This window comes from Stegastes partitus, unplaced genomic scaffold (genome assembly GCF_000690725.1).
Source record: "Stegastes partitus isolate 25-593 unplaced genomic scaffold, Stegastes_partitus-1.0.2 Scaffold1319, whole genome shotgun sequence".
NCBI lineage: Eukaryota > Metazoa > Chordata > Actinopteri > Pomacentridae > Stegastes > Stegastes partitus.
The window spans coordinates 59,876-79,390 of NW_007579050.1; the positions used below are offsets into that span (position 1 = coordinate 59,876).

Below are 19,515 nucleotides of genomic sequence, written 5' to 3' on the forward strand. Positions count from 1 at the left end.
TGTTTTTGTTTTTGTCTCCCAGGTGGAGGAGATCTTCACCTTGTCCTTGTCCCATGTGTGCAACCCCCAGAACCGTGGCTACACACACTTTCGCACAGGTGACAAGTACGGATACACGCTTCCAGTGTTTCGTAACGGGAAACATCGAGTGTGGGGCCTGACTGCAGTCGCCTTAGAAAATACCCTGAAAGTCATTGTCCCTCCGTAGCTGCTCGGTCACGTACTTTACTAGTGACTCGAGGATTGTTGTGACAAATGTGCGTTCAGACGTTGTGTAGCAAACTCATCAGGAATCAGCGTGAACACAAAACATTTTCATTGATCAACTCTTATTCAGGACGGTAAATTCTTTACCTTTCTGGGTTCATCAGAGTAGGAACTTGTGCACTTTCTGAGCTTCAGATGTTTAATAGTTTGGGTGTATAAAGATAGTGGCCAGCTGCACTGATGTCTCTGATAAGGAGGAGGTGTTGGTAGTTTAGGGTCACCTGATTTGTGAAACAGATATGAATGAAGTCAAATGACAGGGCCGGTATCTTTATACACCTGACTGATCCTTACTTGAGCACTTATTTATGTTCATATTACAAACCCATTTATTCATTTTCAGTTCTTCTGTATCAACAGATACCAATTATGATTTTTACAAGTTAAATCAGTGAGTCGCCGAGATAACTCGCACCACGTGACCGTCACACGCGGCTCGTGTCTGTTGCAGTTTATCAGTTCAGGTAAGCGAAGCACAGCCAAACAGACTCCGTGATGTTCCAGTGTGACTCAAGCTTTGCCTGTTTCTCGTGTTGTCTCATGCTAAATCAAATCTGGACTGTTGAAAAACACTGAACTAATAGAAGCACATCGGGATAATGTGAAAGAACAATGCAATAAAGTTTGTTATTCTCTCTGTATTGTTAGTTGTTTTACATGATTGACACCAAAGCAATAAATAGTGCAAAAAGGCAATTTACAGTACAGCAATTTGATTCCTGTTGGAGATCGAAAACTATCATTTTACATGAAAATTCAAAAGCTTTTCATCTTCTTAACGTCTACTTTAAAACTGTGTCTCAGAGGTTGCTGCAGGTCCACAACATTGAGCACATGCAGTACAGACTGTGTTCTTGCTTGGACGCTGTGCAGCTGCTGGCTTTAGTCGGCTCTCCAGGTGTGATGATGCAACACAGTCCTGGAAGCTCCATGCTGCAAATCTGGTACGTCCTTGTTGGAAAAACATAGTTTGAGAGCAGACCGGATAGGATCACCTCTCACATTATCACAGTGTTAACTTTAACTCATTGTTGCTCAAAGCTTCAAGGCAGCGAACACTCCATGGGGTCCTGGGAGTCAGGTAGAAGGTGGCAGTTGAAGGGCCAGCTGAAGGAGAACAGATCCAGGGCTTGGCTGCACTGCTGCTCAGCCGAGGAGCAGACTGAGCGGCAGGGCTGGAGAACGCCTCCCTGAGGGCTGCACTGGGGGAGAAACATCCCGCACACCAGCCTCTGGAGAGGCTCGAAGCATGCCAGCTCCATCAGAACCTGGACGACAAGAGGAAGAGAAAGAGGCTGTGTAAGGTGAAATACCTGGAAGCTGTAGCTGTCAGATGATGCTTTGGTTGTGGAAACTGTTTTAGAAGGTAACGTCTACCCGATACTGTCGCAGGAGTGTTGCAGCTTCTCTCTGGTCGGCAATGGACAGCCAGATGTTGGGGAATGAGGTGAGGTTGTAGCTGAGGCCCTGACACATCTCCACTTCTATGAACTCACACGATGAAGCTGGTTTCATGATGAGAGGAAATCATTCATTTACACTCTTCATCGGAAAAAGATGACATTCACACAACCAGACGTGTTAATAGAGATTTTGGCAGTTCTGTTTTTGCACTTTGACTTTTGTTCTGAGGTGATTTCAAGAGCGAATTTCTCCTGTGTCTTCTTCTCAATGGCAGAGGAAACAAACACTGCAGCGTTCTCTGATTGAGGTCAGAGATAACTCACTGAAAGGAGGGTAGGTGGAGTTGCCACATCCGTGCTCGTCTGCTCCGTCAGGGCAGTCGTTCCATCCGTCGCACAGCCACTGCTGCTGAAGGCACTCTCCTGTCAGAAAGAGGTAATATTTATAACAAGGGTGAGGAAAAGGCATTAAGGAGGTAAAGGGACAAGGGGGCATCAGTACCACTTTGGTTAAGTATGAATTAGCTTTGCAAAAGTAAAAACTCACTGCCCAGTACAGACACAGCCTGGTATGTTGCATTGAAGCCGCTGTCGGCCACTCCCTCATCGGCCACAAACACCACGGTCATGTGGGGGCCAGAGGAGGTCAGGTCCGGTGGGAAGGTGGTACCACAGAACCTGGCAGAGGAAAGAAAAGGTGCTTTAGAAAATTCTGGTTTTGTAACTCACAGAAAGAAAAAATCCTTATTTAACGTCATTTAACACGTACAGTTGTGCCAAATTAGGCCAAATTTTGATTGATAGTGAATTTTTATCTGACAAATATGTTTTTTTCTGACTGGAAATGACAAAAGGGAGAATAAGACAGATGCTTTTGATGAATTTGAACTATGCTCTTATACAGTATAAATGTAGAACAGTCGTAGTTCTGTCGTCCCTTAGTCACTGGCAAGTCGTGGATAAAACTAAAGGGTCCATTACTGAGAGAGACTTGTTTATTGTGGCTGCACACAACATATTGGAAGACTATAAAGTCATATCCAAGTGTTTTTAAGTAACTATAATGCAAAGCATAATCTAAAAGTACAAGGAATTCCACACAGTGAACAATCTCAAAGGATGTGGAAGGAAACCTAAAGTGGCCCCAAGAAGAAGACTGTACTGATGAAGCTGAGCAGCTCTGAGCGCAGCCTCTCCAAACCGACACTGAACAGGGCTGATCTCCATGAATGCTCACCAGACGGACTCCACTTCTCACAGACAGGCAAATAAAAGCTCGCCTAGCCTTTGCAAAAACCAAAAATCAAACAAGAAAGCTCTCAATCATCTGTTCTGTGGTCAGATGAAAAGAAACTGGACTTGTCTGGATGTAAGAACTCGCTCCCCGTGGTCCAGCACGGCGCTGGGAATGTTCAGCCAGTGGGCATCGTGAGTAAAGACGACAACACAAAGAGTTTGGAAAACTTCAATTAGTCTGCAGAAATATGTGGCCTTCAGCTGCATCGGACCTTCCAACAAGACAGTGATGAGAAACATCGAAGAGGAAACAATATCAACCTATTGGTGCGACCCAGACCTGAGTCCGATCTAGAATCTATGCTATTATCACCTCTTCACTTCACTATACATCAAAATGTGGCATTGGGAGGAATAATATGACCTAACTGTTAACAAGTAACATGATTAATAAAGCTGCAGTAATCGTCTAAATGGTTTTTTTTTAACAGAGATGGGGCTTGTTACTGGAGAGGGGAATTAAAATTAAAACATGGAAGATTTAGGAGTAAAGCTTATGCTCTGTCCTACTCCTTTTCGGATATGTTGGGTTATTAGATTTTGCTTTGTTTTGTTATTTTTGTTTTGTTGATGTTTTGTATAGTTTGATTTGTTTTTGTGTTTGTTTTTTTTCTCACATGTCTGAAATAAACACATTTATTCATTGAACTTGCTAAAAATAGAGTTAAAAATGTTCATGTGTAAAGACTGGCAGGCCTCACCGGCCCAGGACTCTTCCAGCTCCGGTGCTGATGCTGTCGTGGACCTCCACGTAGTCAAACTCACACACATCCTGAGTCTCCAGACTGAAGTTTCTGAAGCTCAGTGTGATGACGTGACCTTCTTCGACGGATATGTACCATATGCACAGCTGAAAACACAAGATTAGTGACAAAACAAACTGTCACCGTCCTGGCTCTGGCAGTTTGTGAGTGAGTTCAGCAGGATGACGTGGTTCTGGATGTACCTGCTGGTGGGGATAAGGCCTGGGGTGGTTTGGACTTTCCAGGTAACCGTTCTGCCCCATCTTCTGCCCACCACATTCTGTGAACCAGCAGAGAAGAAACAATGCCCGTGAGGTCACTCTTGCGTCTTTTGGCCTTCTTCATTGGGTCTGACTTGTTGCTCTCACCCTTGTTTTTGTGGCTGCAGTTGGCCTCGTCTGTTTGGTCGTGGCAGTTTGGATGGCCGTCGCAGACCGACACAGGCAGCAGGCAGCGACCGCTGTCACACATGAACTCTTCCCTGGAGCAGCTCTCTGAGAAAACACAGCAGACTCATGCAGATAGATGCAAACAGACATGAGTGTTGATGTGCTTCCAGACGCAGGCTACTGACTGTGTCCAGGCAGAACAGCCCTGTACTGTGCAGTGAAGCCGTTGCCTGAGATGCTGCCGTCGGAGCGGAAGGTGACCCACACCGTGCTGCTGTTTGTGTTGACTGTTGGTGGTGCTGCGTTTCCACAGAACCTGCAGGAGGGAAACATTTATTTCAATAGTCTCTGTTTCTTTCACTCTGTTCCAGCTTTGAACTGAACTTTGAGTCTGAACATTGCAGATCTGAATTCTTAAACGCATTAGTGAGCTGGAGTTGTGCAACATTTGTAGAATTTCATGAATCATGTTACCACACTTTCCAAGAATGTAAGCAAGTAAGCAAAAAGGCCAAAGTATGTAATCTTTCCAGGAAGTGTCCAGCGCCTAGAGGTGCTATTTTATTATGCATGGACCTTTAGCGCCATCTAGCAACAGCTTAAGGTAATGACATAATGTTCAACGTAAAAATGTTGCTTGTGCAAATGAGGAAAAAAAAGGAAGAAAATAAGCTTCTTTTTCGTCATCAGTGGGACCGGACCAACCTGGTGACCACAGAACTCTGCTCGACCTGTTCCTGCACCTCCAGCCAGTCGAACAGACAAGGAGAAGGCCCCTCCACGTTCAAGGAGGACACGTGAACCTGGACCACGGAGGGAGGAGGGACCCGGATCACCCACACACACAGCGAGTTCGAGGGGTAGGAGCCCGGGTGGTTTGGTGAGCTGAAGCTGCCTTCTGGGTCCGTCAGAACGCCGCCACAACCTGAGAGGCAGGAAGGGACACTCTGTCTCAGGTAAAGAAAAAAGAGAAGGCCTCTAGATGAGGGAAAAGCAACTTTAGAGGTGGGTGAGGAGAGACAGACTTGTTTCAGATGGAGGGATCCTGGCAGGCTGTGGTGCAGCTGTACTGTCCCCTCGGCTTCTGTTGGCAGGAACTGTGGGTGAAGCGTGGGACGCTCCATCACCAGCGCTATGCAGGTCTGGCGGGATGGTGGACAGCAGCTGATTCTCCACGGCCTGACCCTTTAGCTCTAAGTGAGGAAACAACAACATCAACAGTGGAGCTTTAGAATACGAGTTTTCTTCTGAAATCACAAATAGGAGCCTCTCTGTGTCATCCAGGTCATGGTATCAGGCAGTCAATCAATCAAACAGACTTTATTTGTACAGCACTTTTAATACAAATAGACGGAAACACAAAGTGCTTCACAGGCCTCCATCAGGGCTCAGGAACAGCAAAGACCGAGGAAGTGAGGAAAGACTGTCATAAATAAATGCAAATAGTAAAAGTAAAAGAAAGTAAAAGAAGACAATTGAAGAGTTCATTTGCAAAAACACATAACTCCATTTTTGTAGATTTTCAGATGATGGAAAAGTTGTTTTTCTCTTTTTTTAAAGTTATTTTTTTTTGGCCTTTTTTTGCATAGGACAGTGATGAGAGAGACAGGAAAGTGGGGAGAAGGACCTGCAGCAAAGGGCCATGAGCAGGATTCGAACCCACAGCATCAGGGATTATAACCCCTGTACATGCGTCATCAGCTCAGCTTGTTGAGCTATAGCAGCAGCTCTGGAAAAGTGTGTTTTCTGAAGGTTTGTGAAGATGGAGTTCTCTGTTTTTGCAAATGAACTCTTTGATTATAAAAAAGGGAAGTGATAAAGGATAGAATAAACTAAAATGTATAGATAAATACATAAAGTAATCATAATAAAAAATAAAATAAATATGAAAATCTTAAGTGCTTCAGGGACGTTTGATCTTTCATCCAGTTGTAACTGGTGCGTGGGGAGTACCAGGTATTTATTCTCACCCCAACTCACATGACTCAAGATGTGAACGGTGCTGAAACTGCCTGGGGAGGGAAGCCAGGACTGCATTATCAGTGCGTGATGAGTGGAGTTGTAGACCCTGTTTAGAGATTGGTGTTCCAGCTAAACACAAATGAGCTCCTTCCACTCCTCTTTGGTTTGAGAGAGGAGGTAAGAAAACCATCATGAGCATCAGGTCGTTAACGAGCCTTGAGTCATGTGAGTTTTAGTAAACTGACATGTCTTGAGTCACGTCCGTGTCTTTAAGGACCAACAAGGAGTCCAGTTTCCTACTCAAGCACTTAGGATCCCATATAGGAACAGTTAAAAGTGTGTAATCCGTGTTAATAAAATCAGTCGGTAGTGAATCGTTTTCGTCCTGACTGCAGCAGGGACTCACGTGTCAGAATGAGGGCCAGCGCCAGTCCGAGCGCTGCTAACAGGAGCAGGGCGGCAGCAGAGACCACCACCAGCCCCCAGCCTCCGTCAGGGCCCCGCAGACGCATCACACACACCCCAAACAGACCCCGACCGAGGCCTGAAGTAGAACACAAACACTGTTCATACATGCATGTTCTCATGGGGGAACATTTATAGATTTTACAGATTTGAACTCTTTGATTAACTGGATGTTTGTACATTTTAATTTTGCCTTTTCTTCTTTTAACATCCAACTGTTCTTTAAATGTCATCCAAGCACTGTCAGTGATTTTTCCTCCTCTCTCACAATGACACAACATGAAAGCTAAAGATAGCCGTGTGGACTATGCCCAGGTTTTGCAACCAGATTATATCTAGCAGTCATTGCGTAATCATTTTTTTCATAATTGAAGCAGCAGAGATTAAGATACTTCTAGTTGTAAGGGTGAGAGAGACTCCTAAACCACAGGATCTGAAGATCTGCTGTGTGCAGTGTTATCCATTCAGTAATCTGCTGCTGGTAAACACTCACGTCTTTCACGTATTTGGTTTAAAGCAGATCTTCTGTTACAAGTTTATAGTTTCCATGGTCAAACTGAGTGACACCACCGTGCCATCATCAGGGTTATTTAGTCTTATTAACACATCACCCCCAGAGCTCCAGAACACATTGATTACACTCTTTTCACAGCCTGACTAGGACCAACATTTATGCACAACTGCAGCTTTAATCTGTATAATTACAGGGAACCGTGATCCCCATCGTTAACATGCTAGAGGACAGTTTAACTTATAGCCAGTTGACTTTAATTGATGAAACGGGAAACAGCAAGCTGATTGGCTGACTGACCAGCTGCCGGTGGTTTGATTGGTTCAGGGGTGGAAGAGGTTGTCCTGAATCCCTCCACCCTCTCCTCGCGCTCCCCCTCCAGCTCGAAGGCCGGGTTACAGAAGACATTCTGTGAGAAGGAAATCAGGAAAAACAGAAATACAAAGGAGCAACTAGAAGTTAAATAAAAACTCACATATTTACCCAATATAGTATAACTTTTTAAAGGAAAAAAAACATCATGTTCTTCCTTATTCAGATGATTTCATAAACACACATGCAGTCATTTGAACAGCTTTGAAATCATCACGCTGTCGTTGAGTAATTGTTGGCTTTGAATGCTGAGTAGTCGTAGTTATATCTACAGAATGTGCAAATAGGAGAAATGGGCTCTGTAAAAACAACACATGGCCCAAACTAAAGGCACGATTGTGGCAATAATTGTGAATATAGCCTGACTAAGGACACATCATGGGGCAAACAGCTTTTTTCTGCTGCGTAGCTGCATGGTGCTGATGGCAGTCTGTAAAACATGGATTCACACAGTCAGGGTTTCATATGTAAGAAACTTAAAGACCTAATCCTGCCCACTTGCATGGTGGGACTTAGTGTGTGGTGTGGTTTAGTGTTAAAGCAGATGTGAGCTGGTGTGCTCCAGATACAGACAGAGACTTTAGACATCCACACATTTCAGCGAGAGCAAGAGTGTAGCGTTACATCGAGGCCATTTTGAGGTAGCAAGGGATTGTTTTTTATAGAAACATAGACTTCTAAATACATATCTTATACTTAGATACTTAGAACCTGCAACACTGGAAAACATGTAAAAAATACACAAACATCAGCATGGAATATCGGTATTGACCTTAGATATATAGGTTTACCAAACAATCCCAGCTCACAGTCACTTTCTAGTCGTGCCTTTAACCTTATTGCACGGTGTCAATGTCACAAACAGTCTTTGCACTTCAACATCCGTCTCTGTTTCAGCTGATCAGTCTCCTGGTAACGACTGAAAGCTCTGGAAAAAAGCTTGTAAGAAGCATCGAGATGGAATTGTTGTGTCAGACCAAAAAGGACGTGAAACTAAATTCTGATGTGGGAGCTCTCCACAAAGTTTCACAATCCAAGTGTAGAAATGTAAATCTGGAGCGCCAGAGCATTTGTCCTCTTTGGTAATCCAGACTGTGACCATGAAGGCCTGCACAAGCAAAACTGGCTGAAGAGGAGTTTCATATAGCTTGGGATTAAGCTGAATGTCAAATTACAATCAAAACCAGCATCATTCAAAACATTTATGTATTCATTCTTTAATTTTACCTTTGCTGCTTACCTTATAAATGTCTGAAGAGTCTGAGTACACAGCGACTTGGCTGAGGTCGGACATTTTTGGTCCTCTCCCAGAGAAAGACGAGGGACTCGGGTCAGCACTCCTCTTCTCAGACGGTCCGATGTTGTGATGAAAGCATCCGAGACGATATTGTGAAGAGAGCTGTTTTTCTGTGAGGGAATTTTAAAGATATTTTCCTGACTTTTCTTATCATTGTTCAGTTTTTCCACCAACTGTAAGCCTCCGGTGTAGCTGTGAAATCACGCAGCCTTCAATGTTCCAGCACAACACAGTCCTTTGTTGGAAATCCGTCAACATAATCCAGACAAAAGTGAAATATCACAGCACAATAGCGTTCAAAACAACTAGTTTTAGACTCAAAATATCCACATTTGCTGCTATTTTTTCTCCTTTTAGCACAAAGAGCATCGACCCGTATTTCTCTGGTTTTTTGGATGTGTGTGACTGGTTACAAAAGAGTTTTAGAAACTCCTTCACAGTGCTGCACAAAGCCGAGTCAGCTGAGAGGACTGAGCCCTGAGGAGGAGGGAGAACAGAGGAGAGGTGGAGGTGGAGGTGGAGGTCGGGGTCCATGTTAAACCTCAATAATCCCCATAATGATTGTTTAAGCTCCTAAAATGCTTCATTGAAAAACGCACAGCCAGCGTGAGCAGGTGCACAAACACACCAGCGCAAATAAACTTGTGGAGCCACGAAACCCCAAAAACGCTGGCACAGAAATGATTTAGCAATAATTCAGGCTGATTTGGCATCAAAACAACAACAACAGTGGAGGAGTGGAAATAGTGAATTCTAGCAAGATTAAGTGCTAAAGAGATTGTGAGTAGTTCCCCAAAGCTGGTCGAGTGTAATAAAAAGCTTTAGAGACCACTCTTGGCTGAGTTTTGTGATGTGTCAACAAAAAGACACCTGAGTTACGAGAAGCAGACACCAAAAAACGAAAGTGCGAGTATAAATCAATGCTCTGTCCTACGTTGCTCAAGCCTTCCCTCCTTGTTTGGTGCTGCTGTGTTAATGGGTAGTCAGTCTCCAAATAAAACTGCCGACTACTGGTCGATACAGACACTCTTGCTGGAGTTTCTGTCACTTAGAGGCCAAAACCCAGCAGCTACAGAGTCTGGTCATGTATGTCAAGCCTTTACTGGGGATCCTGCTCTTCGTTTTCATCCAGGAGGGTGAGCATTTCACTTTTAGGTGCTTTTGATTTTGTCAGATTTATGTGGATTGGTGCCATATGAGCTGTTTGTGTTCTCCAGCGTCTCTGCAGGATTACGACTACAACTATGAGGATGATGTTCACGAGAATCCGCAGCCTCTGAACTGCTCGGTCACAGAGAGCATCAAAGATGGACATGTCACCTACTCTCAGGTAAAAAACATTCTGTACACCTTCACTGTTTATATCCACCAGTCAGGATGAGAGGTTAAAGCTTTGAGGTGACACTTTATGTTTATGTGTGTGTGTTGTTTCTCATGTATTAAATCTGAATTAAAATATTAGCAAATGATAGGATTCTTGTTTAGCAGAATAAATAGACAAAGTCAGTCATGCATTATGTATATAAGGTTCTAAATACTAACTCTGGAAGTCTTACAGTCAGTTTTCAACACATGCCATCTCACAGCACTTAACATGGTAAAGTACAGGAGTGCTACTGTTAGGATGATACGACACAATAAGGTCTTTAAGATAAGATGGAAGCTGGTCATTAAGAGTTTAATATGTTAAAAGCAGGATTTTAAATTCTTTCCTGGATTTTACAGGGAGCCAATGAAGAGAAGCTAATACGGGAGAAATATGATCTCTGTTACTGGTTCCTGTCAGAACCCTGGCTGCAGCATTTGAAGGTTTTTGAGAGAGTTATCCTGATAATACGGAATTACAATAGTCCAGTCTAGAAGTTATAGTTTCTCAGCATCACTCTGAGACAGGATGTTCCTAAATTTTACAGAAAATGAAAGAAGGCCGTCCTACAAACTTGCTTTACATGGCTACTGAACGACATGTCCTGGTAAAAAATAACTCCAAGGTTCTTTACAGTAGAACCGGAGGCCAAGGCGATGCCATCTAGAGCAGCTGTCTGGTTCGATAGTGCGTTTAGAGGTGTTTAGGGCCAGCCGGAGGTCATGTTCTGGTCTGAGCAAAGAGGAACTGGACGGCCTAGAAGTGAAACAGCATAAAAATATCTTTACTGGAAAGCTTCCTGTTGCCTAATTTAAAGTTCCTCTCTGGTCGTTGGTTTAACCCCTGACCTGATTTAGTGACAGAGGGGTCTTTAAACACTCCAAAGTAGCCGAGATGACTGGGACCAAAAACAGGGAAGAAGGAAGTGAAAAACAGCATTTCATATTCATAGCAGTGATAAAGTCATCAAAGTGTAAAGCATGTATGGAAGCTGACAACACCGACTTCATTATAACTAAAAGGCCTGGAAAAGAGAAGCAACACAAGCATGTCTTTACCAGAAAGCTTTGTGTTACTTGAGCATGTTTCCTGCTCAGGGAGGCCTGGAGGGCAGCGTGCTGACCTACCACTGTGGCCCGGGCCAGTACCCATTCCCAGTCAGCTCCAGGGCCTGCGGTGCTGATGGCCAGTGGTCCGCCATGAGGTTGGCCAACGGCAGACCTGTGTCCAGCGCCAGATGCAAAGGTAATGTTCTGAATGATGATCCCTTCAGTCTCATGCACAGAAGCATTGTTGTGATCTGCGTCGTCCTCCTCCATCGTTTGTACATCTGTCTCTCCGTTGCATCCAGATGTGTTGTGTCCTGCTCAGCTCCAGCTGGACAACGGGGACTTCTGGCCCAGAGAGCAGTGGTTCCGTGTTGGGGCGACGCAGAGCTTCTCCTGCCAGGAAGGGTTCACCCTGCAGGGGTCGGCAGAGAGGAACTGCACCGACTCTGGGGAGTGGACGGGAGCCACTCCGGTCTGTGACAACCACGGTGAGGACACACAGCATCACGTACTCATGATGCAGTCTGTGAGTGACGTGTGTCTGTAGTTTGCCATTTAACATCAGTGGAATAGAGAATAATTAAGATGATATCCACTGACATGAGAGCCTGCTCCCAGTTCTTCATACTTGCTGAGGTTTGTATTGAAAAGCAGCTTTTGATAAATAAACAGTAAAACATAAATCCTATAAACACATTTTCAGGACAGATGCATACAGTAGGTTTTGGTGACTAAAAACACCTCATTAATCATCTTTCATGATAAATAAAGATCTGAACATTTTAGAAGCACAAATCTTCTTTAAAAATGTTTAAAACAAGAACTACTTTTTGAACGCAGCGGACGACTGCAGCGATCCAGGAGTCCCGCCCGGAGCCCAGAGGTCAGCTGGCCGCTTTCACACCGGAGAGAAGGTGATTTACCAGTGCCAGGCTGGTCTGGACCTGCTCGGCTCAGCTGAGAGGGTTTGCCTGGAGAACAGGGAGTGGAGCGGCTCGGCACCGCGGTGCCAAGGTGTGTCAAGTTTAGGTTTAAGAAACTACTCCTAAGACCAGAACAGATAACTGGGCTGAGCTGCTGAAACATGGATGGTTTCTTCTGACACAACCTGCTGCTGCACGGCATCAAAGCAGCGCACCATCAGAACATAGACATCTGTTATATTTTGAATAAACCCTCATGCTTCAGTGGTTTTGTGCTTTACTGCAGGCCCACACTCCTTTGACTCTCCTAGTAGAGTGGCTGCAGCCATGGCAGAATCACTGGCAGGGTTGATGGACGTACTCTCACCAGACTCCAAAAAGAAAGGTTGGTATTAGTGCTCACCCTCCCTGGGAGTTTTCCCACTTGTTGATTTCTACAAAGCAATGTCAGTTATTTAAAGAATGAAACAAATGATCACACAAGTATTGGATATAACCCCTTCAGAGCGACTCACCTGTTTCAACACAGAAGTCACACAGCTCAGTGAAAGTGGCCGACTGCTTGTTCTGAGGGAATCCGAAAACGGCTTTGGATCGTTGGGTTCTCTCCTTTGTTTAAAATTCACAAGGCCTTCACCTGACCATGTGAAGATGACACATGTTGTAAATTAGTGCTATATAAATAAAATTGAATTGAATTAAAGAATGAAGAAAAATATTGCAGTGTCCAGATGTGCAAGGCTGATTGAGACGTGTCCATAGATGCATCTGCTAAACACTGACTGGAAGTGAACAAATACTAATGCAGTCACTTATTTTGCATTTTAAATTATTTGACATTACTTTGTTGGAATCTGTTTTCACTTTACCATGAAAGAATCTGTTTTTTTGTTCATTTCTGTCAAAAAAAAACAAAACAAACAAAAACAAATTTATCATGATTAAAAGTTAAAAAGCAAAAATAAAAAAAACTGAAAAATAAATAAATGTATAAACACTGTGGATGTATAAAAAGTTGCTCTACAAATCATCTGCTAAGTTAAAAATCTACATTGTGTGCGTAAGATGAGGGCACAACCTTTGGCCGAACCTTCCAAGTGTCTGAAGGCAGTCGTATGAACGTCTACATTCTCCTGGACACATCTGGAAGCATCAGGAAGGAGGACTTTGAACTGTCCAGAGACGCCACCGTTGCTCTGATCAGAAAGGTCTGTACCCAGTGATTTCATGTGCCAAAGACTGAGCTTCAAAATAAAGCAGTTCGGCGGTTGTGAAACCTACGTGTCTTTTTCATTTCCTCTCCAGCTGGACAGCTACGACGTACAGATGAACTTCCACGTGGTGTCGTTTGCCAGCGAGACTAAAAACATTGTGAACATCTCGGACACGGACACAAGCAGTAGCGCCGAGGACGTCATATGGTATCTGATGCAGTTCGACTACCACAGTAGGACTTTGCTTATTGCTCCTTCTTTCTTTCACTGACTGTCTTTTACCTGCTGCAGGGTGATGTCTTCAAGTACGCCCGAGTCAGTGTCGTTAATCACGATTCTCAACGGTTAAATAAGTGATCTGTCAGGTTACTTTACTCAGTGTTTTGTCCATGTGCAGGCCACGGGCGTAAGACGGGCACCAACCTCTACTCTGCGCTGCACAGTGTCAGCGAGGAGATCAACTACTTGAAGCAAAACAGCGCCACCAACCACTTCAATGAGACTCAGAACATCATCATCATAGAAACAGACGGTAAAAGAGCACGAGGATAGTCTCACAAACGCACGCATTTAATTTTAGAATTACCATCCAGTCTCTCCTGATGTCTTCTGCCTGCAGGCCACTCCAACACAGGGATCCGGCCTCAGATCGCTCTGGCTCGGATCCGCCACTTGCTGGGCTACAAGGACTCACTCGACGATCACGCACTGGAGACGATGCTCGGTACCAACTCAATGAAATATCTAACTTCAAATGATTGTGAACAGTGTACATTTTAGTGTTAAATCTGCTTTTACTGAGTGCAACTGCATCACCGGTTACAGGCAATAAGAAATCATGTCATGAACTCACACAGAACAGAGTGACTGGACACAAATGCTCGACACAGAAGAGGTTCAGGCAACAAGGCAGGTTTATTACTGTTCAGGGTTCGGTACACAGAAGGTCAGTCAGAGGTATCCAAAAATCAAGAGGCAAAAGGCAAGGTCCAAAAACAGAAGCAAGGCCGTAACAAACAGACTGTGACTTGGTAAACGCTGGTACGAAGACTGTGAAAGTGCGACGAACTGGCGACGAGACAGTGAGACACACAGGGTAATATACACGAGGTAATGAGGGGAGATGGGAAACAGGTGCGGGGAGGTAATCAGGGAACAGGTGAGACAAGACAGGTGCAGGAATTAAAGCTGAGACAGAAACTAGTGAAGTGACGTCAAAATAAAACAGGAAAGATAAGACATAAAACGTGCATACAAAACAGAAACTTGACAGACATGACAAATCATGCATGCAGAGGTCTAGTGTGTGTACAGTGTGCATTTTTGTGTGTGTTTTCAGACATCTATGTGTTTGGCATCGGGGAGAAAGTCAACAAAAAAGAGTTGAACTCTTTGGCTTCAAAGAAACCCAGCGAGCAGCATTTGTTCATTCTGAAAAACTACAAAATGCTGGGAAGGGTGTTCAACAGCATCATCAGTGAGTAGGAGCTCAGCTTTAAGGCACAGAACCATCATTTAGCACATCTTTCAACATGAAAGTAAAATAGCGTGTTTAGTTCCTGATGTACAACCATTGATAAAACAGGTGACCAGAGTGTGACGATGTGTGGAATCGCTCAGGAAGTCGTCTCCAAGCACTCAGCGGCCTACACCCAGCCCTGGCACGTGGCTCTGAAATCAGTACGAGCCCTCCACACTCTCACTAAAAGCACAATAGAGATTTTTTTTTTCTTTTTGATATATTAAGTTGATTTTCACACATCAACACTCTTCCCCCTGTAGTCTGAATGGGGGCCTGAAAAGTCCTGTTTCGGATCCATTGTGAGCCCGAACTGGGTGCTGACAGCTGCTCACTGCTTTGCCAGAGAGAGCAAAGGCAGAGTCCCAACGCAACTGGACATCGAGTACGGTGAGTGTTACGACGGAATACATATTTCAGAGATGTAGGAGAGAAATGTACAGACTGGAATATCCAGGAGGTTGAACGGTTGGACGCTGCTCAAGTCCATTCTAATGCAGACACCTGATTTTAATTGCACATTGCTATCATAAAGCATCCTTGTAGGGACAAAATCATAAACTCCACCACACGACTACATTCAGTAGAAAGGCAGATGTTAACCGGTTGTTTCTTTGGTTCCCAGGTGGCGGCGTGGTGATGTTCAAGAGAATCATCATGCACCCCGCGTACAACATCAACACACTGAAACACAGAAACGTGTCTGAGTTCTATGAGTATGATGTGGCTCTGGTACAGGTGAACAGCAGCATCCCGCTCTCCTGGAAGGCCCGGTAAGACACACCAAAGAAACCACCAGGGATGCCGGGACAGACTGGTGATAAAATACAGGAAACACATGAACCCTCTGCTCCTAGAGTGACGGGCTCTACTGGTTCTGGTGCTGTAGGGTGAACTATGCTGGCATGCTTCGGCCCACTTGTCCCTCTCCTATGATAAACATTTCAGTCCTGATGGTCCCTTTCAGGATGACAAAGTCCCCATTTGTGGAACACGAGCGGTCACTGAATGATCTGATAAAGACTGATGTGAATCCCAGGTTGTGGCCTTCACAGTCTCCAGACCTCAGCGTAGCTCAACACCTGAAATCAGCGTCATAAAGAGTGCTCTCCAACTCCATCATTACAACACTAAAGAGGGAGTATCTGTTCATCCCTCCAGTACAGCTCAGAGAATCAATCCCAAGTAGCACCGACGCTGTTCTGGCAGCACACGGAGATCCGACTCCTCACTGAGACACTTCCTTTAATTGTAACTAAACAGCTACGTTAGATGTCTGCCCCATTTACAAGCTTAACAAATATTTCTTATAAGAGAGGTTTATGTGCCAACTGTGTATTCTTGTATTCCTCTCCTGTGAAGAAAACTCATGTCATGTCTTTTGTACAACAGACCCATCTGCTTGCCGTGTACCGTACCGGGCTCCCGGGCCATGAGGAAGCTCAACTCCACCTGTGACGAGCACAGTATGTGACCTAAATGAAACAAGAGTGTGTTTTGTGATGAGGATTCAGGATTTCCTTTTTTTTTTTTTAATGTGAGCAAAGGGTTATTGATATTAACTTGAACTGGATTCTGAGTGAATTTGATGTTCGTTACCAGAGAAGGAACTACTGGCACACAAGGAGACTTCTGCCTTTTTCATCCATAAGAAATCCGTCAGTCAGTCGGAACGCAAAGAGACACACATTCACACAGAGAATCAGGTGAGAGCTGATTTAGCTTTTATGCTTATAATGAGTGAATGATTATAAACCGGTTACAGCGTATTCTTTGCTGCTCTACAGAGGCCCGACTGCGTGGAGAAGGCCAGGAGAACACTTAAAGAGCCCACAGATGTGACTTTGGACGAGTATGTACCGGACACATTCCTCTGCACTGGAGGCACCGCGGGATACAAGGACGCTATCGCCTGCAAAGGTCTGGACTCTGCACTTCCTGGATGCAGTCTTACCAATCTGGGCCAATTCACCTAACAGTTACACGTCTCTTTTTGTGTAGGTGACTCTGGTGGATCCCTGTTTCTGCAAAAGAGAAAGCGCTACTTTCAGGTCAGTTTTGCTGAGTGCCTTTTCTTGCACTGTGCAGTCACCATCCGATGCATGTTTGTCCTGCTTTCCCCTGCAGGTGGGGGTGTTGAGCTGGGGCATCATGGATGTGTGCGCTCTAGGATACAGCAGCAATAAGCCGCCTCCTGAGGCTCGGGACTTTCACATCGACCTCTTCAAGATAATGCCGTGGCTCAAAAAGCACCTGGGCAATGAGATTCAGTTCCTGCCAGAGATCAACTGAGTGGATCCAGAACCCGTCTGCAGACTTTGAATCAAAAAAGAAGTGACCGTGGGTAGATTTCAAAGCTTTATTGTCTAACTGAGTGACAGTGTTTAGAGCAGCAGCAGTGCAGTAAATCACACACAACGTACAGTATAAAAGATATTCTTACTTGCTTTTTCCATTTCATTTTTTTACTCCTACATGCTGAACAAAACTACATCTGTACACTCATGTGCATGGTTTCTTGCAAAAGTCTAGTTAGCGTAACCGTGGAGACGGTGTAGGTACAGGAAATTAGTCAGACAGAGCGGTGACACAGATATCGGCTAATGCAGCAGACAGTGTATCAGCTGAAATAAACAAAAAAACAAAAACGTGTTGGCATCTGCTGACTTGTTCCTTCTTTAAAAAGCGGTGTCCAGTCAGCCCTCAGAAAACTGTCTGAACAAGGTTTCTGATTGGCTGTCTTTGAAGTTTGGCACAAAGTTGATTTGGAGGATCTCAGAGAATCCTTCGGAGAGAGCAGGAGCCACAAAGTTCTTCCTGTCCAGAGAGAGAGAGACGGAGCAGAGTGGTGAGAACGGTCACTGTGACACGGTTTTATTAACAGAAATCAGAATGATCCGTGTAGCAAAGATGAATCTGCAGGTTGTGAAGATGTGACCAGGTGGTTTACCTGTAGCCGTAGAAAACCATGTCGTTGACCTTGGCGTGTTTGGTGTCCGATGGAACCATCTCCCTGAACTGTGAACAACAATGTCGCATTAAAAAACACACAAGCGTCATCGCCAGGATGAAACTAACGGCAGGCATAGAGAGGTGAGTCGTACTCTGTTGTTGTGCTTGGCCTGCTCCATAGAGGCGGTGAAGTGGAAGCAGCGGCAAGTCACTCCGGCTGCCTTTGCCACGTCCACGTATCTGCGAACACGCACAGACTACTGGTGACACAAAACTTAAAACAGCAGCAGGATCATGACGCACAATATTTAGACTGATGGAGAAATTAAGTCATTAAAAACCTTATGATCGAACCTGTTGGGTTGTAAAAAGTTCATTTTATTCAAATAAATAACACCATTCTTTTTTTAAATTTAGGAATATCACCATAGCAACATGTCTACATTACATTTCCTTTTCTATTAAATAAGGTACGAAGAGCAGTGACTTGATTTTACAGCCTCTTCTATCTCAGCCTTTGTTATATCTGAGAATAACACATCCAGTTACTGCAGTACATCGTAACCACGGCAACAGAAACCTTTGGTGCAAAATAAATTGTTCAGTCAATCAGTGGTGGACTATAGCCAAGTACATGTATTTAAGTAGTGTACTTTAGTGCTAATTTGAGGTAATTCTTTAGTCTTTTTGAATTCCACATTTAAGAGGAAAACATTAAACTTTTTGCTTCAGTTATCTGAAAATTATAGTTACTGTTCACATCAAAATGTGTTGAAGTGCCCGACAGTGTGTAAACAGCTAAAAAGACAGGCAGCGCTTTGTGTATATTTCTAAACCAGCAGATTTTCTAATATTTCCAAAAGACCTTTAATAAATCTAAGAAAGAATCAAAATGCATGATTGTGTAATGTGACAAAGGTGCTTCAATGATTCCACCACAGAAAATTAAGACTTATAGAAGTCACTGGAAGCTCGTGATCCTTACAAGTTATGGTCACAGGGAATATCTTTCTGCACTGAGTGCTTTTATTTTCAATAAATTAGCAGCATTTCCTTGATTACACTTACATACTTTTACTATAAATGCAGGATTTTTAGATTTAACGGGCTATTTTTACATTGTGGTGTTCGTACTTTCACTGCAGTAAAGGATCCCTCTGGAAGATTATACCTGCCTATTATACCTATTTGAATCATTTTTCTGTTCGCAGCTGTCAAATGAGAAACACAGTCATCGTCCATCAGCACGTTAGACATTACGATCTTGAACTGTGTTTGCATGGCGCTGTACCCACTGAGGTGGATCCTGAGTGTATGAGCAAACAGACACACACTCACACACATGTACAGCTGTGCGTTACCGTTTACGAGACTCCGGGTCTGGGTTGGTGTTGTCGATGGCGACACTGCGGCCCTCGTTCAGAGCCCGTTGGCATGCCGACACACAGTTCTGCCAGGAACCAAGAGTGTCCTGATACAGAAACAAAGGCAGAAGGCCCAGTAGCAGACAGAAGACACTCACAATGACAATCATCTCTATCTGATGACATCAATGCTGTTGTATAAAACCAGATGTTCTGGGGAGTTTGGCGTTGAACCGACTGCTCACATACGATCCACTCACCCTGTTGACGTAGACGTAGCCCTTCGGAATAACGTGAGCATGGAAGAAGGTGGATTTACCAGCTGTGGAGAAAAGAACAGGGAGCATCATAATGGTGTTGGTGGGAAGAGAAACCATCCATCCATCCATCCATCATCTCTACACCTTAATCCTCACTAGGGTC

General features: G+C 44.2%; 4 protein-coding genes across 4 annotated transcripts in view; 2 read left to right on the plus strand and 2 right to left on the minus strand.

The window, feature by feature from the left end:
* Nucleotides 1–904, plus strand: part of nudt8 (nudix hydrolase 8) — a 5,521-nt gene extending 4,617 nt beyond the window's left edge. The window contains exon 5 of the mRNA XM_008298468.1: nucleotides 23–904. Within this exon, the coding sequence (XP_008296690.1) occupies nucleotides 23–208 (186 nt within the window). The 3' untranslated portion in view covers nucleotides 209–904. The remainder of the gene's footprint in view (nucleotides 1–22) is intronic.
* mfrp (membrane frizzled-related protein) lies at nucleotides 891–8,713 on the minus strand. Its single transcript, XM_008298467.1, has 13 exons — nucleotides 8,649–8,713; nucleotides 7,337–7,445; nucleotides 6,467–6,604; nucleotides 5,124–5,291; nucleotides 4,804–5,023; nucleotides 4,284–4,414; nucleotides 4,078–4,203; nucleotides 3,913–3,989; nucleotides 3,668–3,816; nucleotides 2,218–2,348; nucleotides 1,995–2,174; nucleotides 1,645–1,772; nucleotides 891–1,535 (listed from the first exon to the last, which is right to left on the minus strand). Exons 1-13 carry the CDS (start codon nucleotides 8,700–8,702, stop codon nucleotides 1,311–1,313), a joined length of 1,836 nt encoding a protein of 611 aa, XP_008296689.1. The 5' UTR covers nucleotides 8,703–8,713; the 3' UTR covers nucleotides 891–1,310.
* A 992-nt stretch (nucleotides 8,714–9,705) lies between these two features.
* LOC103369697 (complement C2) lies at nucleotides 9,706–17,424 on the plus strand. The gene is made up of 19 exons (XM_008298474.1): nucleotides 9,706–9,841; nucleotides 9,923–10,035; nucleotides 11,169–11,316; nucleotides 11,423–11,608; nucleotides 11,961–12,134; nucleotides 12,330–12,428; nucleotides 13,109–13,251; nucleotides 13,349–13,490; nucleotides 13,655–13,789; nucleotides 13,877–13,981; nucleotides 14,597–14,734; nucleotides 14,843–14,937; nucleotides 15,040–15,166; nucleotides 15,402–15,549; nucleotides 16,169–16,242; nucleotides 16,379–16,482; nucleotides 16,564–16,696; nucleotides 16,778–16,827; nucleotides 16,904–17,424. The coding sequence occupies exons 1-19, from the start codon at nucleotides 9,790–9,792 to the stop codon at nucleotides 17,066–17,068; spliced, it is 2,331 nt and encodes a 776-aa protein (XP_008296696.1). The 5' UTR covers nucleotides 9,706–9,789; the 3' UTR covers nucleotides 17,069–17,424.
* pnkp (polynucleotide kinase 3'-phosphatase) overlaps nucleotides 17,122–19,515 on the minus strand; it is a 10,307-nt gene continuing 7,913 nt past the window's right edge. The window contains exons 13-17 of the mRNA XM_008298473.1: nucleotides 19,353–19,414; nucleotides 19,090–19,199; nucleotides 17,881–17,968; nucleotides 17,727–17,794; nucleotides 17,122–17,593 (exon numbers count right to left, since the gene is read on the minus strand). Coding sequence (XP_008296695.1) covers nucleotides 17,473–17,593; nucleotides 17,727–17,794; nucleotides 17,881–17,968; nucleotides 19,090–19,199; nucleotides 19,353–19,414 — 449 coding nt within the window. The 3' untranslated portion in view covers nucleotides 17,122–17,472. The remainder of the gene's footprint in view (nucleotides 17,594–17,726; nucleotides 17,795–17,880; nucleotides 17,969–19,089; nucleotides 19,200–19,352; nucleotides 19,415–19,515) is intronic.